The sequence below is a fragment of the Heterodontus francisci genome, chromosome 36 (genome assembly GCF_036365525.1).
Source record: "Heterodontus francisci isolate sHetFra1 chromosome 36, sHetFra1.hap1, whole genome shotgun sequence".
Classification (NCBI taxonomy): Eukaryota; Metazoa; Chordata; class Chondrichthyes; order Heterodontiformes; family Heterodontidae; genus Heterodontus; species Heterodontus francisci.
Window position 1 is genome coordinate 28811847 of NC_090406.1, and position 24911 is coordinate 28836757.

The 24911-nt window shown below is 43.4% G+C and overlaps 1 protein-coding gene across 1 annotated transcript in view; it reads right to left on the bottom strand.

Annotated features, from left to right (window-relative positions):
- Positions 1 to 15577: 15577 nt before the first annotated feature.
- Positions 15578 to 24911, bottom strand: part of slc1a6 (solute carrier family 1 member 6) — a 68402-nt gene continuing 59068 nt past the window's right edge. Inside the window, exons 8-9 of the mRNA XM_068016417.1 lie at positions 24208 to 24342; positions 15578 to 18087 (exon numbers count right to left, since the gene is read on the bottom strand). Of these exons, the coding sequence (XP_067872518.1) occupies positions 17889 to 18087; positions 24208 to 24342 (334 nt within the window). The 3' untranslated portion in view covers positions 15578 to 17888. The remainder of the gene's footprint in view (positions 18088 to 24207; positions 24343 to 24911) is intronic.

Below are 24911 nucleotides of genomic sequence, written 5' to 3' on the forward strand. Positions count from 1 at the left end.
TCTTCCACAGGTGCTGCAGAGAAATTTGTTTGTCGGGGCTGTTGCACAGTTGGCTCTCCCCTTGCGCCTCTGTCTTTTTTCCTGCCAACTACTAAGTCTCTTCGACTCGCCACAATTTAGCCCTGTCTTTATGGCTGCCCGCCAGCTCTGGCGAATGCTGGCAACTGACTCCCACGACTTGTGATCAATGTCACACAATTTCATGTCGCGTTTGCAGACGTCTTTATAGCGGAGACATGGACGGCCGGTGGGTCTGATACCAGTGGCGAGCTCGCTGTACAATGTGTCTTTGGGGATCCTGCCATCTTCCATGTGGCTCACATGGCCAAGCCATCTCAAGCGCCGCTGACTCAGTAGTGTGTATAAGCTGGGGGTGTTGGCCGCTTCAAGGACTTCTGTGTTGGAGATATAGTCCTGCCACCTGATGCCAAGTATTCTCCGAAGGCAGCGAAGATGGAATGAATTGAGACGTCGCTCTTGGCTGGCATACGTTGTCCAGGCCTCGCTGCCGTAGAGCAAGGTACTGAGGACACAGGCCTGATACACTTGGACTTTTGCGTTCCGTGTCAGTGCGCCATTTTCCCACACTCTCTTGGCCAGTCTGGACATAGCAGTGGAAGCCTTACCCATGCGCTTGTTGATTTCTGCATCTAGAGACAGGTTACTGGTGATAGTTGAGCCTAGGTAGGTGAACTCTTGAACCACTTCCAGAGCGTGGTCGCCAATATTGATGGATGGAGCATTTCTGACGTCCTGCCCCATGATGTTCGTTTTCTTGAGGCTGATGGTTAGGCCAAATTCATTGCAGGCAGACGCAAACCTGTCGATGAGACTCTGCAGGCACTCTTCAGTGTGAGATGTTAAAGCAGCATCGTCAGCAAAGAGGAGTTCTCTGATGAGGACTTTCCGTATTTTGGACTTCGCTCTTAGACGGGCAAGGTTGAACAACCTGCCCCCTGATCTTGTGTGGAGGAAAATTCCTTCTTCAGAGGATTTGAACGCATGTGAAAGCAGCAGGGAGAAGAAAATCCCAAAAAGTGTGGGTGCGAGAACACAGCCCTGTTTCACACCACTCAGGATAGGAAAGGGCTCTGATGAGGAGCCACCATGTTGAATTGTGCCTTTCATATTGTCATGGAATGAGGTGATGATACTTAGTAGCTTTGGTGGACATCCGATCTTTTCTAGTAGTCTGAAGAGACCACGTCTGCTGACGAGGTCAAAGGCTTTGGTGAGATCAATGAAAGCAATGTAGAGGGGCATCTGTTGTTTACGGCATTTCTCCTGTATCTGACGAAGGGAGAACAGCATGTCAATGGTCGATCTCTCTGCACGAAAGCCACACTGTACCTCAGGGTAGACGCGCTCGGCCAGCTTCTGGAGCCTGTTCAGAGCGACTCGAGCAAAGACTTTCCCCACTATGCTGAGCAGGGAGATTCCACGGTAGTTGTTGCAGTCACCGCGGTCACCTTTGTTTTTATAGAGGGTGATGATGTTGGCATCGCGTATGTCCTGGGGTACTGCTCCCTCGTCCCAGCACAGGCATAGCAGTTCATGTAGTGCTGAGAGTATAGCAGGCTTGGCACTCTTGATTATTTCAGGGGTAATGCTGTCCTTCCCAGGGGCTTTTCCGCTGGCTAGGGAATCAATGGCATCACTGAGTTCCGATTTGGTTGGCTGTATGTCCAGCTCATCCATGACTGGTAGAGGCTGGGCTGCATTGAGGGCAGTCTCAGTGACAGCATTCTCCCTGGAGTACAGTTCTAGGTAGTGCTCAACCCAGCGGTCCATCTGTTTGCGTTGGTCAGGGATTATGTCCCCCGATTTAGATTTGAGGGTGGCGATCTTCTTGATGGTTGGCCCAAGAGCTCTCTTCATGCCATCATACATTCCTCTGATGTTTCCGGTGTCTGAGGCCAGCTGAATATGACTGCATAGGTGTTGCCAGTAGTCGTTTGCGCAACGCCTAGCTGTTCTTTGTGCAGTACTTCTGGCTGCTTTAAGTGCTGCGGATGTTAAATCGCTGGGGGCTTTCTTGTAGTTCAACAGTGCAATGCGCTTAGCGGCTATGACAGGTTCCAGCTCTTCATTATGAGATTGAAACCAGTCTGCATTTCTCTTCGCACTTTTGCCGTAGGTGGTCAAAGCTGACTCATAGATGATGTCTCTGATGTGGGCCCACTTGGTCTCAGCATCCCCTGTGGGAGTGTTTTGAAGGGCTGTTACAAGTGAATTTAGAAATTTTTGTAACAGCTGTGGGTGTGAAATTCTGCTCGTGTTGATGCGCGGGTGGCCCTTCTGCTTGGAATGATGCAACTTCTTTGGTCTGAGTCTAACCTTGCTGCACACCAGGGAGTGGTTGGTGTCGCAGTCCGCACTGTGGAAGCTGCGTGTGATTTGAACACTGTTTAAGGCGGCTCGCCTTGTGACAATGAGGTCTAGCTGGTGCCAACGACGTGATTTTGGGTGCCTCCATGAAACCTGGTGACAGGGTTTAGTGTGAAAGAACGAGTTGGTGATGCAGAGGTTATGATAGGTACACAACTCAAGCAGTCTCTGCCCGTTCTTTAATACACTGTAAAATGGACATTTGAAGGCAGCATGTGACCTCATTCAAAATCTGCCCAGAGACAAGCCAGGGGTCTTGGTTACCATGAGAATAAGGAACCCAGATCAAAAGCCCTTTTGAAAGCAAAGTGCAAGGTTGTAACACTGAAAGGACAATGGGTTTTGCTCTCCCAGACTCACAGATTGTAAACAGGAAGCCAGCAGTTCTCAAATGTAGATTTGATTTGCAATTTTTAACATCTGGAAAGAAAAGAAGGCCCAGGTGGTTTTGCTGTGGTCAGACTTATGGTCTCTGAGAATTGTAAAAGGCAAATGACTATTGACTTTTGATCTGGATAAATTCGAGAGGCTTTCCTAGGCTGGAGACTGAAAGGAAAAGAAGCAGTGAGCGGTGCAGCCTAAGGAGAGAGAGAGAGGCCAGAAAGCTGTATTCTGGGAAACAGCTGCTGTCAGATCACTGATCCAGCAAAAGGCTGCTAAGATTTGAACCCAGTTCGAAGGCTCGAGGTTTGCGGTGGAGAAAAGACTAATGGGGTCACCAGAGATTGCCTTATTAATGGAAGACCAGACGAATGTGCTCAGAAGAAGTGAGCGAAGAGGACATTGGCTTTGAGAAGGACACTGGGAGATTCAACCCATTGCAGCTGGGAAGAGTTTGGGCCTTTTAACTGTAAGGATACCTTTTTCACTGAGAACACTGTGTAACGTATAAATGTTTTCAAGAGTGTTAATAAGTTAATGGGAAATACCTTTCACTGTAATTTAGTGTGTTAGCTACCTACTAAGTACTAGTTAGTTAATGTTGATTTTTTGGTTGTTGTAGTAAAAGTCTTAAAAATGTGAAATCTTGTGTGATTCTTTCGGTCACTGGGAAGTTTATATTTCTTGTTTTAAAGTTAGCGATCTCTACTGAGGTCATAACAGTAGCGGTACCTTGTCCCTTACCAAAGCCTCCCCTCCTGGCTATACTTTCTACCACCTATCCTGCCCAAAATGTTGCAATGTGGAACGTGCCGACTTTAGACCAAATCTTACCTTAGTCTCTCTAGCTTTTTCTTCTACTTTGAGCACCTTACTTTGAGCACCTCTCTAACATCTCCATTAAAGTCCTTGTCTACCCCGAGTTTCTCACTGAGATCTCCCTCTGTACAGTAGATTTACAACTGCACTTTCAAACCTCCGACCACCTGGATTTTGGCCTTCCATTTTCCATTATATGTCTTCAGCTGTCAATTCGACCAACTTACCTCCATCTTAATGCAGTTATCCCCAGAAAAAACGGTGTTCTCTTCCATAATAAAAGCAAAATGCTGCAGATGCTGGAAATCTGAAATAAAAATAAAAAGTGCTGGAACTACTCAGCAGGTCTGGCAGCATCTGTGGAGAGAGAAGAAAAGTTAACGTTTCAGCTCTGTGACCTTTCATCAGAACTGTTGTTATCGTTCTCTTCCATCCTGCTTGTTTACCCTAGTATGGCTCCCATCTTTGCTCCTACAAGTCCAGGGAAGGCAGAATTGAACATATCTGACGTACAGCTGGATTAGCCATCTTTGACCTGATCTGGCGATAATACGTCAAATACAACGAGACCTCGCTTTTCCCTATGAAAACCATTTACTACTTCAGAATCATTCGGGAAAGAAAATCTTCTTTTCTCCACTATCAACTGTCTCTTTAAACTTTTCTCCCATGGCTCCCCCACCCTCACCTCCAACAGCCAATATGATGAGCCCTTGGACTTTTTCACGAGATTGCGACCATCCATTCAGCTGCCTCTGCTGCTTCCGCAGCCACCATCAATTTTCCCATCAAGCCAAACTTGCCCCCAGGTATTTGCCTGACCTAGCCCTGAACCCTTGCCTCTCTCTTTCTTAGTTTCTTGCCCATCTTCCCTCATGCCATCTCTGAGGTCATCTCATCCATGAGGTCCACCTCCTCCTGACTTAACCCCATTCCCAATAAACTGCTGACCACACAGCTCCCTTTCCTGGCCCCCAAGTCCTTTGGGGTAGGAAATCTGCTGTTCTTACCTGGTCTGGCCTACATGTGACTCCAGACCCACAGCACTGTGGTTGACTCTTAAATGCCCTCTGAAATGGCCTCTCAGCTATATCAAAATGCCACAAAGTCGATAAAGAATGAAACTGGATGGACCACCTGGCACTGACCTAGGCACTGGAAACGACAACGGCAAACCCATTCCTGTCGACCCTGCAAAGTCCTCCTTACTAACATCTGGGGGCTTGTGCCAAAGTTGGGAGAGCTGTCCCACAGACAAGTCAAGCAACAGCCTGACATAGTCATTCTCACGGAATCATACCTTAGAGACAATGTCCCTGACACTGCCATTACCAACCCAGGTTACGTCCTGTCCCACCAGCAAGACAGACCCAACAGAGGTGGTAGCACAGTGTATACAGTCGGAGTTGCCCTGGGAGTCCTCAACATGGACTCTGGACCCCATGGAATCTCATAGCATCATCAAACATGGGCAAGGAAACCTCCTGCTGATTACCACCTACCGCCACGCCCCCCCCACCCCCCCCCCCACACCTCAGCTGATGAGTCAGTACTCCTCCATGTTGAACACCACTTGGAGGAAGCACTGAGGGTGGCAAGGGCGCAGAATGTACTCTGGGTTGGACACTTCAATGTCCATCACCGAGAGTGGCTTGGCAGCACCACTACTGACTGAGCTGGCTGAGTCCTAAAGGACATAGCTGCTAGACTGGGTCTGCGGCAGGCGGTGAGGGATCCAACAAGAGGGAAAAACATACTTGACCTCTTCCTCACCAATCTGCCTGCCACAGATGCATCTGTCCATGACAGTATTGGTAGGAGTGACCACTGCACAGTCCTTGTGGAGACAAAGTCCCATCTTTACATTGAGGATACCCTCCATCACATTGTGTGGCACGACCACTGTGCTAAACGGGATAGATTTTGAACAGATCTAGCAATGCAAAACTGGGAATCCATGAGGCATTGTGGGCCATCAGCAGCAGCAGAATTGTACTCAACCACAATCTGTAACCTCATGGCCCAGCATATCCCCAACTCTACCATTACCATCAAACCGGGGGATCAACTCTGGTTCAATGAAGACTGCAGGAGGGCACGTCAGGAGCAGAACCAGGCATACCTCAAAATGAGGTCTCAACCTGGTGAAGCTACAACACAGGACTACTTGCATGCCAAACAGTGGAAGTAGCATGTGATAGACAGAGCTAAGTGATCCCATAGCCAACGGATCAGATCTAAACTCTGCAGTCCTGCCACATCCAGTTGTGAATGCTGGTGGACAATTAAACAGCTAACTGGAGGAGGTGGCTCCACAAATATCCCCATGCTCATTGATGGGGGAGCCCAGCACATCAGTGCAAAAGATAAAGCTGAAGCATTTGCAACAATCTTCAGCCAGAATTGCCGAGTGGATGATCCATCTCGGCCTCCTCCTGAAGTCCCCAGCATCACAGATGCCAATCTTCAGCAAATTCAATTCACTCCACGTAATATCAAGAAATGACTGAAGGCACTGGATACTGCAAAGGCTATGGGCCCTGACAACATTCTGGCAATAGTACTGAAGACCTGTGCGCCAGAACTTGCTGCACCCCTAGCTAAGCTGTTCCAGTACAGCTGCAACACTGGCATCTACCCGGCAATGTGGAAAATTGCCTATGTATGCCCTGTACACAAAAAGCAGGACAAGTCCAACCCGGCCAATTACCGCCTTATCAGTCTACTCTCGATCATCAGTTAAGTGATGGACAGTGCTATCAAGCGGCACTTGCTTAGCAATAACCTGCTCAGTGATGCTCAGTTGGGTTCGCCAGGGTCACTCAGTTCTTGAGCTCATTACAGCCTTGGTTCAAACATGGACAAAAGAGCTGAACTCGTGGTGAGGTGAGAGTGACTGCCCTTGACATCAAGGCAGCATTTGACTGAGTGTGGCATCAAACAGCCCGAGCAAAACTGGAGTCAATGGGAATCGGACAAAACTCTCCGCTTACCTAGCGCAAAGGAAGATGGTTGTGGTTGTTGGAGGTCAATCATCTCAGCTCCAGGACATCACTGCAGGAGTTTCCCAGGGTACTGTCCTCGGCCCAACCATCTTCAGCTGCTTCATCAATGACCTTCCTTAAATTATGAAGTCGGAAGTGGGGATGTTCATTGATAATTGCACAATGTTCAGCACCATTCACGACTCCTCAGATACTCAAGAAGTCTATGTAGAAATGCAGCAAGACCTGGACAATATCCAAGCATGGGCTGATAAGAGGCAAGTAACATTCGCGCCATACAAGTGTCAGGCAATGACCATCTCCAACAAGAGAGAATCTAACCATCTACCCTTGGCATTCAATGGCATTTCAATCGCTGAATGCCCCACTATCAACATCCTGGAGGTTACCATTGATCAGAAGCTGAACTGGAGTAGCCATATAAATACCGTGGCTACAAGAGCAGGTCAGAGGCTAGGAATCCTGAGGCGAGTAACTCATCTCCTGATTCCCCAAAGCCTGTCCACCATCTACAAGGCATAAGTCAGGAGTGTGATGGAATATTCTCCACTTGCCTGGATGGGTGCAGCTCCAACAACACTCAAGAAGCTCGGTACCATCCTGGACAAAGCAACCCACTTCATTGGCACCCTAACCACAAACATTCACTCCCTTTATCACCGACATACAGTGGCAGCAGTGTGTACCATCTACAAGATGCACTGCAGCAACACACCAAAGCTCCTTTGACAGCACCTTCCAAATCCATGACCTCTACCACCTAGAAGGACAAGGGCAGCAGTTGCATGGGAACACCACCACCTGCAAGTTCCCCTCAAAGTCACACACCATCCTGACTTGGAACTATATCGCCGTTCCTTCACTGTCGCTGGGTCAAAATCCTGGAACTCCCTTCCCAATAGCACTGTGGGTGTAACTACCCCACATGGACTGTAGCGGTTCAAGAAGGCAGTTCACCACCAAATTCTCAAGGGCAATTGGGGATGGGCAATCAATGCTGTCCTGGCTAGCAATGCCCACATCCCATGAATGAATAAAAAAAAGTTAGCTGACACTATAAATGGTTCGCTCTCCTCAGGCAGTCTATCCCCACTTTTCAAAACTGCCATGACCACACCCATCTCACCTCAAAAAAAACATCCTTGACCTTGGTCTTGGAAAGCTACCAATTTCCCTTTGTACTCGCCAGTCCTTGAAAGTCTTGTTGCTTCCCAAATCCATGCCTATCTTCCTTGCAACTCCTTGTTTAAATATCTTTGAATTAGGGGCAAGAAAAATCAGAATTTTGCCCCTGCCACAGCACTGAAATGGCTCTAATCAAAGTCACAACTGACATCCTCTGTGGCTATAACAATGTTTTCCCTCCTCCTTCTCCCTGCAGCCTTTGACATGATGAACCAAGTTGTCCTTCGCCAGTGTCTCGCCCCTGTCATCCAGCAAAGCCATCGTCTTTGGTCATCGGTACAAACTCTGTACCCTTGCCACCAATTTCATCCATCTCACTGGCTGCTGTCACTGAGTGTTCACAACCTCAGAATTCTATCTGCCTCTGAGCTCCATCAGAAATACCTTGCCTTTGTAACATCATCCACCTTGGCTCCTACATTGCTTTGTAATTTTGAAACTATGCAAGTAACTATAATTAGCAACATTCAAAGATGACAGAAATAATAAAGGAGTAATCTAGAGAAGAGGATAAACAAAGCATTGGCATTTACTGAAGTTCAATCAATAAAATATTAAAATAATTTTTTGTATTTGAGTAAAATATGAAAATGATAAAATGTTAGGGGAAATATCACTTGGGGGTGCATGTGCATAGATCTTTAAAAGTGGCAGGACATATTGAGAGAGTAATTAGCAAAGTATATGGGATCTTGGGCTTCATAAATAGGGGTATTGAGTACAAAAGCAGGGAAGTTATGCTGAACCTGTATAAAGCTCTGGTTGGGCCACATCTAGAGTATTGCATCCAGTTCTGGTCACCACACTTCAGGAAGAATGTGAAGGTCCTTGGGATTTACCAGAATGGTTCCAGGGATGAGGGACTTTTAGCAACAAGATTAAGTTGGAGAACCTAATTGAGTGGAAATTTGATAGAGGTGTACAAGATTCTGACAGGCTTGGTTCAGGTAGACAAAGAAAAGCTATTCCCATTAGTTGATGGTACAAGGATTAGGGGACACAGGTTTAAGGTTTTTTGGGCAAGAGATGCAGGGGGGATGTGAGGAAGCACTTTTTTACTCAGCGAGTGGGAATGACCTGGAACTCGCTGCCTACGAGGGTGGTGGAAGCAGAGATGATGAATGATTTCAAAATGAAATTGGATGGGCACTGGAGGGAAATAAACTTGCAGGGTTACAGGGATAGAACAGAGGAATGGAACTGATTATGTTGCTCTGCAGAGAACTGGCATGGACTCGATGGGCTAAATGGCCTCCTTCTGTGCCTCTATGACTCATTTAATGTCAGTAGGACAAGGACTGCAGCAGTTCAAGAAGGCAGCTCACCAACTTCTCAAGGGCAATTAGGGATGGGCAATAAATGATGGCATGGGATGGGGATGGTATGGAAGGGATGGCATGGGAGTAGTGGATGAAATGATGGAATTGGTTAAGTATACTAATTTGACCGCAGATGCAGATGCCCACATCCCATGAATGAATAAAAAGGAAACTGGAGAAAAAAAAGTACAAGGTTAAAATTTTAATTTTTCAAATTCATTGGAATATATAAATTGAGAAGATACATATTTATAAATTGAAAATTCAAAATTTGTGTTTAAATTTGTTAAATGAATAACTGTTATTTGAAAATTTAAAAATTACTATTTAATTACAAATGATTATAATATTTATGAATTAAAGAAGATTAAGTACACATTTATAAATGGGAATTAAAAATGAATAATGATATATTTATAAAAGAGGATACAAAGGTAGTTATTTATATGAAATGCAGTAGCACGGAGCCCTAAAGGGCTGATCTTATATCTCCCCAGAGGAAGCAGTGGGACGGGGTGGGATGAGGGGTTCATCCGAGCAGGCCATAGGCCTGATTTTGGGCGGCAAAGACTTGGCTGAATACCAAAACAGGGCAAAAAAAGCTTTGCAGCAGCAAAAATCACCTCTAAAAATTCAGATAAGAGTTAGGGAAAAGGCCAAAATGTGGAAGAAGCAGATTACAAACAATAAAAATAGACTGGGTGGTGCTGCCGAACAGGCAGAACGGAACAAGCGGAGGGCCCTGGAGATACAAGCCAGGAAAGTTTCATGATTATGTTCCTTTATTCTTGCTAGTGCTCAGAAAATTTTAAAATCTATAATACTTTGTACTTATGGTACATGGCCCAAACTCCTTATTTGGGCATCACCACTCATAGCACTGCTAACCACAAGATGGGGCTTCATACACTCCAGGAGCTGCAGATCCCCACATCTGTACCCGCAACATCACGAATGGACTCTGTGGGAAATTTTGTTTTGCTCTGAATTTTTGTTGGCAAAGCCATAGGAGAGCCACTGGTGCAAAGCTAAAATTACAAATGGAAAACTGAAGAGAATGAAGAAGTCAATGATGACTAATTCTTCTGAGTTTACTGTAATCAAAGGAGGTTTAAATGCTATCAGTGTCCCGGAGCTGTGAAAGTTCTGAAGATGTGTAATGGTGGTTTAATTTGTTGGGAACTGGAATTTCTGACGCTCCACCTAGTGGTGGAGATGGAGCTGCTGGCATGATGGGGGTCTGTGACAGCCAGCGGCTCACAGTGAGAAATCCTGTTAAAGCTGCCTCCTGGAGATAGGGAATAATGATGCCCCAAAAACAGGATGCGTACCATATGTACCGATTTGAATATTTTAGTAAATTTGTGCATTCCAGTCGCTATTACCCAGAAAAAATTTTGAAAAACTGCTTCCTACAATCTTTTCATATTGACTTTTGTGAACTTTGTGCTCCATGCCACTCTCGACTGAGCTCTGGATACATGAACAGTTGTTTTAGGATATCGGCAACACCTTCATAGCTCTGGATATCCTGTGTTGCTCTTCACTAATCCTGTATCTTTAGGTACTGGACATCAAAAACCCAATAAAACTTATCAGTAAGAGGATTATTAAAAGAGCAATAAGCCGAATTAATTTGCTTCGGTTGTAATATCGATCGCATTAATGTTGGATTGGAGAGCTCCAGCAAATAAGACTGATCCAGATGCATGTAAAATGGTTCAAGACCCTGGTTACACTATTTATTCTATCATCAATAGATTGTACACATCCCTCATCATACTGCCGGTCCTGTAACGAAAGGTCTTCAAAGTAGTCAGATTATGCACCAGGCAGATGACTTAGAAGACTGAGACATAAGTGCTTCATCCCTGAGTGCCACAGTGTAACTATACAAGAAGGAAACTGAAGAAACATTAAAGTTTGTTGAGCAATTCCAGTGGAGGTTCAATTAGCTATGACTTAATGAAGCTAGAAAACATTGCGAGCATCACACAAATATGCTTTTGATTGTCATCGCTGTATGCACCATGAGTAGGATCATGTGTGAATCCTGCACAGAAACAGTGGGCTTGCTGGAATCATAATTTATCAGATTACAATGGGGAAATACTTTTGCAGGATTGTGGCTAGTTTCAGACAGAAAACTGTTCTTCTACAGAAGCTATATTTGGAACCCATATATCATGTGCAGCACATATTGAAGTACATACTAGCTTCATACTAGAAGAGACCCACAAAACATCTGCGGTCAAATTAGTATACTTAACCAATTCCATCATTTCATCCACTACTCCCATGCCATCCCTTCCATACCATCCCCATCCCATGCCATCATTCCCATGTCAACCTCTCCCTCCCATTCCATCCCCATCTCATGCCATCCCAGCCCTCTCACTCCTCCCATACCATCCTTCCAATGCAGTCCCTCCCATGCCATCCCTCACATGCCATCCCCATCTCATGCAATTCCATCCCTCCCATGCAATCCCTTCCCTCCCTCCTATGCCAACCCCATCTCTCGTCATTCTATCCTTCCCTTACCATCCCTCCCACGCCATCCCCTCCCTCACACCATCCCCATCACATGCCATCCCTCTCATGCCATACCCATCCCATTCCTTTCATCCCTCTCATATCATCCCCCTTCCATCCCACCCCTTCTTTCTAAGCCTTCCATATCCCCCCGTGGCAGCAGAAGAGCAGCAAAGAAGCTGGAGGAAAAGGGGAAAGCAGCGATTGTCTTTTTCTTTGCTGTATGGCCATAGGATCAAATTAGTTGATTTTATCTCTTCCTGTGAGCATTCCAATTGGTTCTACTATCTTCTACCAACTAATTCAATGAACAAATCCACACTGATTGCACTTGCCTTCAAGAATATTTGGTGGTCACATATTTAACTGAATAATTCACAGTCTTTGTGTTCAAAGGTAGCTTGGTTCCTTCCCTGAAGCCAGCTGTTCACCTTGCAACATATGTATCAAATTTGGCTGGAACCTGAGTTTGTTTTCTTTCAGCGCCTGACTTTAAATGTTTTATGCATTATGGCTGGATTTAAAGCAACAACTCTAAACCAAATCTAGACAAACCAAAATATTACATTTTTACCACAGGATTACGCATTTTCCTTCAAAGTCCATTCTGAGATTCATGTGAGATAGAAATCTAGAAGAGGAACATGATTTAAATGTGTTTTCACTGCCTTTTAATGATGTGTTTTTCTAATAGCCTTTCCAGTATTTATGATTTTTTTTTACCAATAATACATATTTTTGAATTCATTTTTAGTGGATGATTTTTACTTATTATGGTAAGTTTGTTTTGTTCTGTTTCAAAAAGAATAGTTTCAGGGATGAGGAACTTCAGTTATGTGGATAGATTGGAGAAGTTGGGACTGTTTTTTTTTGAAGAGAAGGCTGAGAGGAGATTTGATAGAGGTATTCAAAATCATGAGGGGTCTGGACAGAGCAGATAGGGAAAAACTGTTCCCATTGGTGGAAGGATCGAGAACAAGAGTGCACAGATTTAAGTAATGAGTAAAAGAAGCAATAGCGACATGAGGAAAAACTTGTTCACGCAGCGAGTGGTTAGGATCTGGAATGCACTGCCTGAGAGTGTGGTGAAGGCAGATTCAATCGGGGCATTCAAAAGGGAATTGGATTGTTATCTGAAAAGGAAGACTGTGCAGGGCTACGGGGAGAAGGCCAGAGAGTGGCACAAGGTAAATTGCTCCTTCGGAAAGCCAACGCAGACACAACGGGACGAATTGGCCCCTTCTGCGCTGTAACGATTCTGTGATTCCCCCATCTCTCATTCCATACCTACCATGCATTCCCCCATGCTGTTCTCCCAATTCCGCCCTCCCCACCTCATGCTGCACCCCCCTAATGACATCCCCATTGCCCCTTCCCATGCCATTCCCGCACCATGCCATCCCCTCATACTGTTCACTCCTACCCTCCCAACTGCCCAATCCTTCCAGCCGGTATTACTTTGTTATAATAAAAGCAAAATACCGCGGATGCTGGAAATCTGAAATAAAAACAAGAAATGCTGGAAATACTCAGCAGGTCTGGCAGCATCTGTGGAGAGAGAAGCAGAGTTAACGTTTCAGGTCAGTGACCCTTCTTCAGGGATTACTTTGTTATTGGGCTCCTCTTACCTTCCACCGTTTTTTTATCTCCATCAACCCAACCCCTTCCCCCCCCAATGCCGCTGCCACCAAACATTAGCAGCCGTCCGTGCGTCACATGCTCACATGCCTCCGCATGCACTAGGGTTATTATGTCAATTAAAATAGCAAAGAAATATCATTTGAATGCTCTAAGTGTTTGTCTGCTATCGTTGCGACAAGTAACTTCTAGGCTTTAATCTCAAAGTGAATCATTGTTAATCGAATAGTGTTGTATATTAGCTATTCATCGCAATAACTGTACAACCTTACAATCTTCAGCAAAAGCTGTTTCCTGTATTGCCTTGGCCTTATATGATATGCCGTTTTCTGCTGGAATTTAATGTACTTTCTATTCCACTAGGAAAGCAGTCCGTGTTGTTCTTCATTCACAGAAATATATGTGTGTGTATGTGTATATATATATATATATATATGTTTATATATAGTGGCAAATATTTATCCCTCCATCAATGTCAGTCAAGCAGATTATCTGGTCATTAGCATATTGCTGTTTGTGGGAGCTTGCTGTGCACCAATTGGCTGACAGGTTTGACTACACTTCAAAAGTAGTTCATTGGCTGTAAAGCAATTTGGGACATCCTGAGGCTGTAGAAATGCAACTCTTCCTTTTCTTATACACATATTTATATTTCAGGCAAATTGCAGGGATGCCCAGACTCTTTCTTGGGGTTTTGCTACCATCCCATTCATGCAAACATTCACAGAGGATGGCACATTTCAATAAATGGGAAAATGACAGAAGTGTAAGTTACAACTTCTGGCTAGTTAGAATAGATTTCAAAACTCTTTAACATTCATCGGCAGCTGATAGTTTAACTGTTCACCATTCCAGACACTCACATCCATACAGGAATCAGGATTTATTTTCCGGGGCTTTCATTGTGCCTGCATCTTTAAGGTTGCTGTTGTATTTAAGGTTCTAGATGTGCCCAGAATTCCTCTTCCCTTCTAGCTTATGCCCACTAGTATATCCCCACAGGCACTGACATACAATTAGTCTATGTTTGCTTTATTGAAAGGAAGCATCGGGGTAAACAGTTTCCAAAATTACTCAGGAAATAACAATTAGGATTGATGACCAGCCATCACTTGTTTATATATCTATCCATAGACTTTGCAATTGTACCATCAGTTGACCCTGCGAGCAAAGCTCTACGAGTTTGCTGATTTCATGAAAAGGTGTGGATTGCTTGGCTGGTATCTGTCAGGCATTCCCAGCGCTTGTCAAACTTATTTGTGAATGACAGCTTTATTTAAAGGTGAAAGATGCCTTTTTGATCTTCCTTTTTCCCAATGCAGACTTCAAGGTGAAGAAACAGGTGGAGCAGTGATCAGAAGCAATGATACTTTGGTATTTTTCTGCTTCACAGGTGACCCGAGGTAACCTTGACCCAAGCAAAATGCTCTGTGAGCCTCCAGTCTCACACAAAATGCCTCAATCCTGGTGCATTAGTGTTACTTCCAAAATCTACTAGAGCTTCAAGATGTTTATGATTTTTGAAACAATAACTGTAAAATAAGTAAAGCTTTGTAGTGAAATCTGCAATCTTATGGGTTGTACTGACATCACATCCAACAATGACCTCTAGTGCAAACCCAGCTGGAATTTACAGATTAATAAGTGGGGGCACCTACCTAACGTGGGGCAGGTGGGTTTAACTGCCACTTTGGGCATATCTCTGTTATCAGCCTGTCCCATGCCAACAGAAACTATAGCCTCTACTTAACCCAGTACTGGTCTGATAAGCTCTTGATCAACTTTTAAAAAAAGCTTTCGTACCTCTTCAGGGGTCCTACCTGCTGTAAGGTTCCCCCTCGTCCTTTTCCCTAGGGATTCTGACAGCCTCCTGCCAGATTTATAGCAAGAGCCCAGTGGAAGCCCTTGTAATTTTAGCCCTTTAATGGCATGGGGTCAGTGGTCAGCGGCAAAGTTAACCTTGAAGAAAGCCTCACTGAGAGATCTAGTGATCTCTGTGGTGAGAACATTACTCTCTTGATGTGCAATTGATTGCAGCGTAGTTTAATGGGGATTACCAGCATTGAGCTGTAGTGATGTCATCAATCTGTCTAAGCAGCCAATTACATTAAATAATCCTCACAGACAGCCAATCAGGAAATGAAAAGCACTACTAATCAAATCACTTTTTTGAAAATTTTACACAGAGCGAAATAAGGATTCGGACATACACATGGGGCTAAGGTAGAAGCTGAAATATAAGAAAACTTTAAAAATATTTAATTATTTAAAAAATCTAGTTTGAAAAAAAATCGAGTAATCACAATGGAGACATTTAACAACATTGCATGTATTTTTCAGCGCCATTTCAGTTGTTCAGCAGTAGTCATTAATCAAATTACTGTTAAACAACCAGCTACACCTCATTGAACAAGGTTTAACTTTTCATGGGGTTTCTAATGTGATATGAGAATGGAAAAGGGGAAGTTCTTGACAAATCAATTTATTTCACTGATTGCTGTCTCGGGGTGGGAGGAGGGTGTCCACAGTGCAGCTTTCTTCCCATGTCTCAGTGCTTTTGAAATTTGGTATTAATCTAAATGCCATTTGAAATGAATTGAGATTATAGAAGATAGGATAAACCTGAGAATGCTAGAAAATGCAGAAGGTATGTAGGAACTACATATTTAATTGCAGCAAGATGCACACCCAAAATCAGTGTAATGGAGAAACAGCGGAGACTTTACTTAGAAGTGAGTCAGTGCTACGGAAGTACAATGTCTTGTTTGGATTGAGTACAAGTTTCTGATCTTATGCCACATATCATTTAGAGATTAGAAATACATTACAGATATTGTACATTTTACATCATCTGACAATGAGAACATCTGAAGATTCGGAAATGTTATTTTTAGAATGTTTGAAGATTTTCTACCTCTTCTGCATACTGACACTATGTGTCTGCACAATTCACTGTGTCTAATTGATGCTGTGTCCCTGGAGCTACTCAAAGGAGCTACTTTAATATTATCAGGGCTTTTCTAAGATTATTCAGCCCGCTGTAGATTCAGTATCTGCATCACCCTGCCAGATGAATGAATCAAGGTATGTTTGTTTGTATTACTAGTTAATTATATTGTTTAGCTTTATTTTACTTCTCTGGTCTCATGATTGCAAATAACAATAAAGGAGACAGAACAACGTTGTGAAAGGGGAGATATTGCAGACTTCCTTGCTTTCAGGCCAGATCAGTTGAAAATGTCTTGGAAATATGACAGGATGATGTGGGGGATGTTGAAATACAGATACTCATCCCCAGAGTTGCTCCCACTTTGCCACACTTCTGGCGTAGTTACAGTAGAACCTCTCACAAGAAAAAAGCAAAAGTTTCATGTTAATATATGGGACCATTGATCTGAGGCCTCCTGTGTCCCTTTCCTCCTCTTACGCTCTGTCTAGAAAGGCAGAAATTAATGCCCATTGGTAACTGGATATTCACAACTCTCTCTGGGTTTCAATGGAAATAAAAGTTGGAAGAGATGTAAAGCAGGTTGTCGATTCACCATCATACGTTTTGCACTCCAGCACAAAGTCAAAATCTACCCCAATACTCAAGTGGATTCAGCACCATTTCTTAACCTTTCAGGCATGACTTGCAACAGATGAAGAAAATCAGCCCCTTGTTAGATGTCTGCCAAGACATCAAAACTTTGCAAAATGTAACCAGTTTAACACAGGAGTATGTCACAATATTATTGTAGAAATCTCAGAACAGATGGAGAGTATTTCAGCTCATTGTGCTTGTTGCTCCATATCAGAGCTGTCTACTGCCATCCCATTTCCCTGCCCTTTCTCTGTCCCTTTGAAATTTTTCTTCTTCAAGTATTTCTAATGAAAATTAATCCTTTTCTGACAATGGGAGAAGATTTTCTCTGTGTACTGGGTGTAGCAAAATCAGAAACATATTTACGATTTCACAACACCCAACACACTAAGGAAATCTTGTCTCAACTAGGAAAGTGCTACTGAGGCATCTACCTGGTTTAAAAGGCTACCAATTCCAGTTAAAGACAACTACGCAAACATGCATGTACAAAGGCACACACATGCAGAGACCTGTACACATGAATATGCATAAATACTGTCATACATGTGAACAGACCCACAAATTTGCACACTCAACCTGATATACGTGTGTGTGTGTTTTTGTATCTATGTGTGTGTCTATATATAGGTATGCCTATGTGTTTGTCTCTATACATGTGTGTTTATGTCTATATGTGTATGTGACTATATATTTGTGTGTGTGTCTATATATATGTGTGTGTGTCTATAATCATATTTATGTGCACCTATACAGAAATGCATACACAGGTGGACACATTCATACATGGACATTCACGCATTATGTACACACAAACATGGACATCCATATATACATGAATACACTCATACGTGCACACACATGGAGATACACATGCATACAGGTCTGCCCCTATTTTGTGAGTTTCTTGCTGATGTAATTAGACTGTTTTAGACATTCCTTTGCTGACTAGTTTGATTAGAAATGCACAAACACACAATTTACATGGTTGTATGTGTTTATCCCTACAGTACTGAGCCTGTCTTAGTTTCAGGGTCACATCATGGTTTCGCTATCCAAATGCTTCTGGTTTTCATGCTCCTGGCAGATGAGCTGATAAGGTTTCTCATTTTCTTCAATGACAGAATTTCCAACTTCTGCATCCTGTGTGTGCAGTTCATGCCTTGACAGGTGCTCCACAATGCCTGCTCCCAATGAGTCACCCAACACATTGGTGGTAGTTCGCAGACGATCCCTGAAAAATAAAAGCAACATTAATTTCCCAGTTTCAGTGAAAACCTAATAACTTCTGTTGGACAATAAGGTAGTATCTTTTTATTGTGTGGGCAAAGACAATGGCCAATATCCCCGGGAATACACTGTAAATGAAATCTGGTAACTTTGCACTGTTTACATCAGATGAATAATCTTTCACAGAGGGCGTCAACAGAAGATAATACTCTGGCCTTTGATTTCAACCATGACACCTGCCACTGGGGGATAAAAACCTTCATTACAAAACATCAGATTGGATTGCAGTCTTTTAGTTTTGCATGTGGAGTTAGTCAAAGTACAACAGATTGAAAGGAAACTTTTTGTTTATCTACCTACTTGGGAAATGTTGGGTAACTTTACCGTGGCAGATTATTAGGGTGCCAAACTTGCTTGTTTGCTCCCAGGTCATCTGAACATTGGACCCCCTTCTTGACCCTTTCAGCCTCATCTCCTGTGCAATCCCAATGGCTCTACTGCAGGGAGAGTACAGTTCACTACCAAACAGGAAAACTCTCCTTTGGCACAGTTTGTGAATGAGAAGCTCCATAATTATATCACAGAATAGTGGGGCTCTTTGTAGGTGCTTCACTATTTCTTGCATCTGTTTTTGTAACTGCCAATAAAAATATGACCTCACCTTAAATTGAAGCTTCAGCCCTTTAAGATGATATATCACATGCCTTTGAAAAATTGCCACTAGGAGGCTCAATCTAGGCTGGGAGCTTACTCTCCATACTTAATTAGATCGACACTGAAAGATTCCAGTAGTTCATTTTTATTTTGGATGTGCAGTAAGGTCACAATGCATTAGTCCCATAGTTCAAACTCCAATACCAGAAAATCTACCATATAATGACATTTATTTTGTTTAATTCATTCTCTGGACAGCATTTATTGTCCAATCCTAATTGCCCTTGAGAAGGTGGTGAGACGTGTTTTTAAACAGCTTTGGTCTATGTGGTGAAGGTGCTCCCCACAGTGCTGTTAGGTAAGGAGTTCCAGGATTTTAATCTAGTGATGATGAAGCAATGGCAGAGTATTTCCAAGTCAGGATGGTAGGTAACTTGGAGGGAAACTTTCAGGTGGTTTTGTTCCCATATGTCTGCTGCCCTTGTTCTTCTAAGCGGTATAGGTCACAGGTTTGGAAGGTGCTGTCGAAGAACCTTGGTGAGTTCAGTGGTGGTATTGCCATTGAATGTCAAGGGGAGATGGTTAGACTCTCTCTTACCAGACATAGCCTGGCACTTGTGTGGCATGAATGTTACTTGCCACTTATTAGCCTAAGCCTGAATGTTTTCCAGGACATGGACTGATTCAATACATGAGGAGCTGTAAATGGATCTGAACACTGTGCAATCATCAGTGAATGACTCCACTTCTGACCTAATGATGGAGGGAAGGTCATTGATGAAGTAGCTAAAGATGGGTCTAGGCCACTGCCCTGAGGAACACCTGCAGCAGTGTCTTGTACTGAGTTGATTGGCCTCCAACAACCACAACCATCTTGTGCTAGGTATAACTCCAGCCAGTGGAGAATTTTCCCCCAATTACATATGAACATACAAATTAGGAGGAGGAGTAGGCCACTAGGCTCCTTAAGTCTGCTCTGCCATTCAATAAGATCATGGCTGATCTGATTGTAACCTCGACTCCACATTCCTGCCTACCCCCGATAACCTTTCACCCCCTTGCTTATCAAGAATCTATCTACCTCTGCCTTAAAAATATTTAAAGACTCTGCTTCCACTGCCTTTTGAGGAAGAGCGTTCCAAAGACTCACGAACCTCTGAAAGAAAAAACTTCTCCTCATTTCTGTCTTAAATGGGCAATCCCTTATTTTTAAACAGTGACCCCTAGATTACCCCTAGATTCTCCCACTAGGGGAAACATCCTTTTCACATCCACCCTGTCAAGACCCCACAGGATCTTACATGTTTCCATCAAGTTGCCTCTTACTCTTCTAAACTCCAGCGGGTACAAGCCTAGCCTGTTCAACCTTTCCTCGTAAGACAACCTGCCCATTCCAGGTATTAGTCCTGCTTCCAACGCTTTTACATCCTTCCTTAAAAAAGGAGACCAATAGTGTACACAGTACTCCAGATGTGGTCTCACCAATGCCCTGTATAACTGAAGTATAACCTCCCTACTTTTGTATTCAATTCCCTGCACAATAAACAATTACATTCTATTCGCTTTCCTAATTACTTTCTGTACCTGCATACTAACCTTTTGTGATTCATGCACGAGGACACCCAGATCCCTCTGCATCTCAGAGCTCTGCAATCACTCACATTTAGATAATATGCTTCTTTTTTATCCTCCCTGCCAAAATGGGCAATTTCACATTTTCCCACATTATACTCCATTTGCCAGATCTTTGCCACTCACTTAACCTATCCACAACCCTTTGTAACCTCATGTCCTCTTCACAACTTACTTTCCTACCTATCTTCGTGTCATTAGCAAATTTAGCAACCATACATTTGGTCCCTTCATTCAAGTCATTGAAATAAACTGTAAAATAATTGAGGCCCCAGCACTGAGCCCTGTGGCAGACCACTCATTATATCTTGCCAACCAGAAAATTACCCATTTATGCCTACTGTCTGTTTCCTGTTAGCTAGCCAATCTTCTATCCATGGCAATATGTTACCCTCCACACCATGAGCTTTTATTTCCCACAATACCTTTGATGTGGCACCTTATCAAATGCCTTCTGGAAATCTAAGTACAATACATCCGCCGGTTCCCCTTTATCCATAACACACGTTACTTCTTCAAAGAACTCCAATTGGTTAAACATGATTTCCCTTTCACAAAACCATGTTGACTCTGCCTGATTACCTTGAATTTTTCTAAGTGCCCTGCTCTTAATGTCTTTAATAATAGCTTCTAACATTTTCCCTATGACAGATATTAAGCTAACTGGTCTGCAGAATCCTGCTTTCTGTCTCCCTCCCTTTTTGAATAAAGGAATTACATTGGCTATTTTACACTCAAATGGAATCTTCCCTGAATCATGGGAATTTTGGAATATTGAAACCAATGCCATTTCTTTTAGGACCCTAGGATGAAGTCCATCAGGACCCGGCGATTTGTCAGCCCGCAGCTCCAAAAATTTGCTCAGTACCACTTCCCTGGTGATTGTAATTTTCTTGAGTTCCTCCCTCCCTTCCATTCCCTGATTTACAGCAAATTCTGGGATGTTACTTGTATCCTCCATAGTTAAGACTGTTGCAAAATACCTGTTCAATTCATTTGCCATCTCCTTATTTTCCATTACTAATTCCCCAGACTCACTTTCTATAGGACCAATGCTCACTTTGTTAACTTTTCTTTTTAAAATATCTATAGAAACTTTTACTATCTGTTTTTATATTTCTAGATAGCTTTCTCTTGTACTCTAATTTTTCCCTCCTTATCAATCTTTTAGTCATTCTTAGCTGTTTTTTATATTCTATCCAATCTTCTGACCTGCCACCCATCTTTGCACAGTTATATACTTTTTCTTTAAGTTTGATACTTTCTTTAACTTTTTTAGTTAACTGTGGATGGTCCCCTTGGAATTTTTCTTTCTCATTGGAATATATCTATTCTGTGTATTCTGAAATATTCCCTTAAATGTCTGCCACTGCATCTCTATTGACCAATCCCTTAACTTAATTTGCCAGTTAGTGTCCTAGGCCCAACCATCTTCAGCTGCTTCATCAATGACCTTCCTTCAAACAGAAGGTCAGAAGTGAGGATATTTGCTGATGATTGCACAATGTTCAGCACCATTCGCGATTCCTCAGATACTGAAGCAGTCCGTGTAGAAATGCAGCAAGACCTGGACAATATCCAGGCTTGGGCTGATAAGTGGCAAGTTACATCAGCGCCACACAAGTGCCAGGCAATGACCATCTCCAACAAGAGAGAATCTAACCATCTCCCCTTGACATTCAATGACATTACCATCGCTGAATCCCTCACTATCAACATCCTAGGGGCTACCATTGACCAGAAACTGAACTGGAGTAGCCATATAAATATACCGTGGCTACAAAAGGAGGTCAGAGGCTAGGAGTCCTACGGCGCATAACTCACCTCCTGAGTCCCCAAAGCCTGTCCACCATCTACAAGGCACAAGTCAGGAATGTGATGGAATACTCTCCACTTGCCTGGATGGGTGCAGCTCCAACAACGCTCAAGAAGCTCAACACCATCCAGGACAAAGCAGCCCGCTTGATTGGCACCCCATCCACAAACATTCACTCCCTCCACCACCGACACACAGTGGCAGCAGTATGTACCATCTACAAGATGCATTGCAGCAACACACCAAGGCTCCTTAGACATCACCTTCCACACCCACGACCTCTACCAACTAGAAGGACAAGGGCAACAAATGCAGGGAACACCACCACCTGCAAGTTCCCCTGCAAGTCACACACCATCCTGACTTGGAACAATATCACCGTTCCTTCACTGTCGCTGGGTTAAAATCCTGGAACTCCCTTCCTAACAGCACTGTGGGTGTACCTACCTCCCATAGACTGCAGCGGTTCAAGAAGGAAGCTCACCACCACCTTCTCAAGGGCAATTAGGGATGTGCAATAAATGCTGGCCTAGCCAGCGATGCCCACATCCCATGAATGAATAAAAAAAAATTCACTTTAGCTAGCTCTGCTTTCATGCCCTCATAACTGCCCTTATTTAAGTTCAAAATACTAGTCTTAGACCCATTCTTCTCTCCCTCAAACTGAATGTAAAATTCAATCATATTATAATCGCTGCTACCTACGGGCGCTTTCATTATGAGGTCATCAATCAATCCTATCTCAGTGCACAATACCAGGTCCAGTATAGCCTGCTCTCTGGTTGGCTCCAGAAAAGCTATTCTAAGAAACTATCCTGAAAACATTCTATGAACTCTTCATCTAGCCTACCTTTGCCCATCTGATTGTTCCAGTCTATATGTAGATTAAAATCCCCCATGATTATCGCTGTACCTTTCTCACAAGCTCCCATTATTTCTTCCTTCATACTCTGTCCTACTGTGTGGTTACTAATAGGGGGCCTGTACACCACTCCCATGAGTGATTTCTTGCCTTTATCATTTCTCATCTCTACCCAAACTGCTTCTACATCCTGGTTTCCTGAACTTAGGTCATCCCTCCCAAATGTGCTAATACCATCATTCATTAACAGAGTCACCCCTCCACCTTTTCCTAGCTTCCTGTCCTTCCTAATGTCATGTACCCTTCAATATTCAGGTCCCAAGCTATGTCATCCTGCAGCCATGTCTTTGTAATGGCCATCAGATCATACTTATTTATTTCTATTTGCCATTGACTTCAATTTTACTTGGGCTCCTTGATGCCACACTCAGAAAAATGCTGCCTTGTTGTTCAGAGCAGTCACTCTCACCTCACCTCTGGAATTCAGCTCTTTTGTCCATGGTCGGATCAAGACTGTGATGAGGTCTGAAGCAGAGTGGTCCTGGCAGAACCCAAACTGAGTAGGAGCTCTGTAAATGCCGCTTTACAGCACTGTCAATGACACTTCCCATCACTTTTCTGATGACTGAGAGTAGGCTGTTGGGGCGATAATTGGCCGGATTGGATTTGTCCTGCTTTTTATGAACAGGTTAAAACCTGGGAAATGTTCTTCTTTGTCGGGTAGATACCATTGTTGTAATTGTACTGGAACAGCTTGGCTAGATACGCAGCTCATTCTGGAGCACGTCTTCAGTACTACAGCTGGTACAAAATACCAGCATCTGATTTGCGATATAAGTGTTATGAAAACACTTCTAGGTACAATCATATTGTCAAATATCAGATGGGCATCACTGAAATATTCCATTCCCTGAATGAGTTTCTTGGAGTTTAGCAGCCTCGCTTAAATGTATTACTCTAAATTGCATTCCAAGAAAATCACCTGCTACTTCTGACCCAAGCAGTTATGCTCAGCTGGGTTAACAAAACCTTCTCTAGTATTAAGTGATCTTCAAGCTGATTAATCCGCATAGAATAGTCCTTCACTAAATCCTCCTAATTAATAATTTAGTACAAACACTGTAATGTTAAAAGACAAGAACAATACTGAGCCTGCGTACAGGAACCAGTCCACTGCGATGATCAGGGTGATGTCCTCTGTGGGAAGTCCAACGGATGTCAAAACTATCACCATGGTCACAAGACCAGCCTGTGGTATTCCTGCAGCTCCAATGCTGGCTGCTGTTGCAGTGATACTATATGGTGAAAAAGAAAGCAGAGAGTGTAAAACATATTTAAGTTGAACAAAAATTTAAATCTCACACAACTGAAATGATTACAATTTTTACCATAACAGTAGAAGACCATTCAGCCCCTCAAGCATGTTCTGCCATTTAATTAACTCGTGGTTGAGCATGTACCTCAACCTCATGTGCATGCCTTTGCACCATATTTCTTGATATACTTGAGAAAAATCTATCACTCTCAGACTTAAAAATTTCAAGTGAACCAGCATCCACAGCCTTTTGAAGGAGCGAGATCCATGTTTTGTACTACCCATAGAGGCTGAATGATGCTTATGAATATTAAAGATTATTCTTACTGGTTCTTATTGCAATTCCTGTGTCTTAGATCCAATGTACCAGGGTTCCTGCTCCAGTGTCAGAAAAGTAGCACTGTGATACTTCTGGTCACCTGTGGCTGTTGACATAGACCTCATCCTGGGAACTGGGTCAATTAAGCCATCAGGGCAGCAACCTGTGCACTTGCAGGTGCAACAGAAGGGACTGCCCTGATGCTGGCTGTAAATCCGAGTGGTACTCTT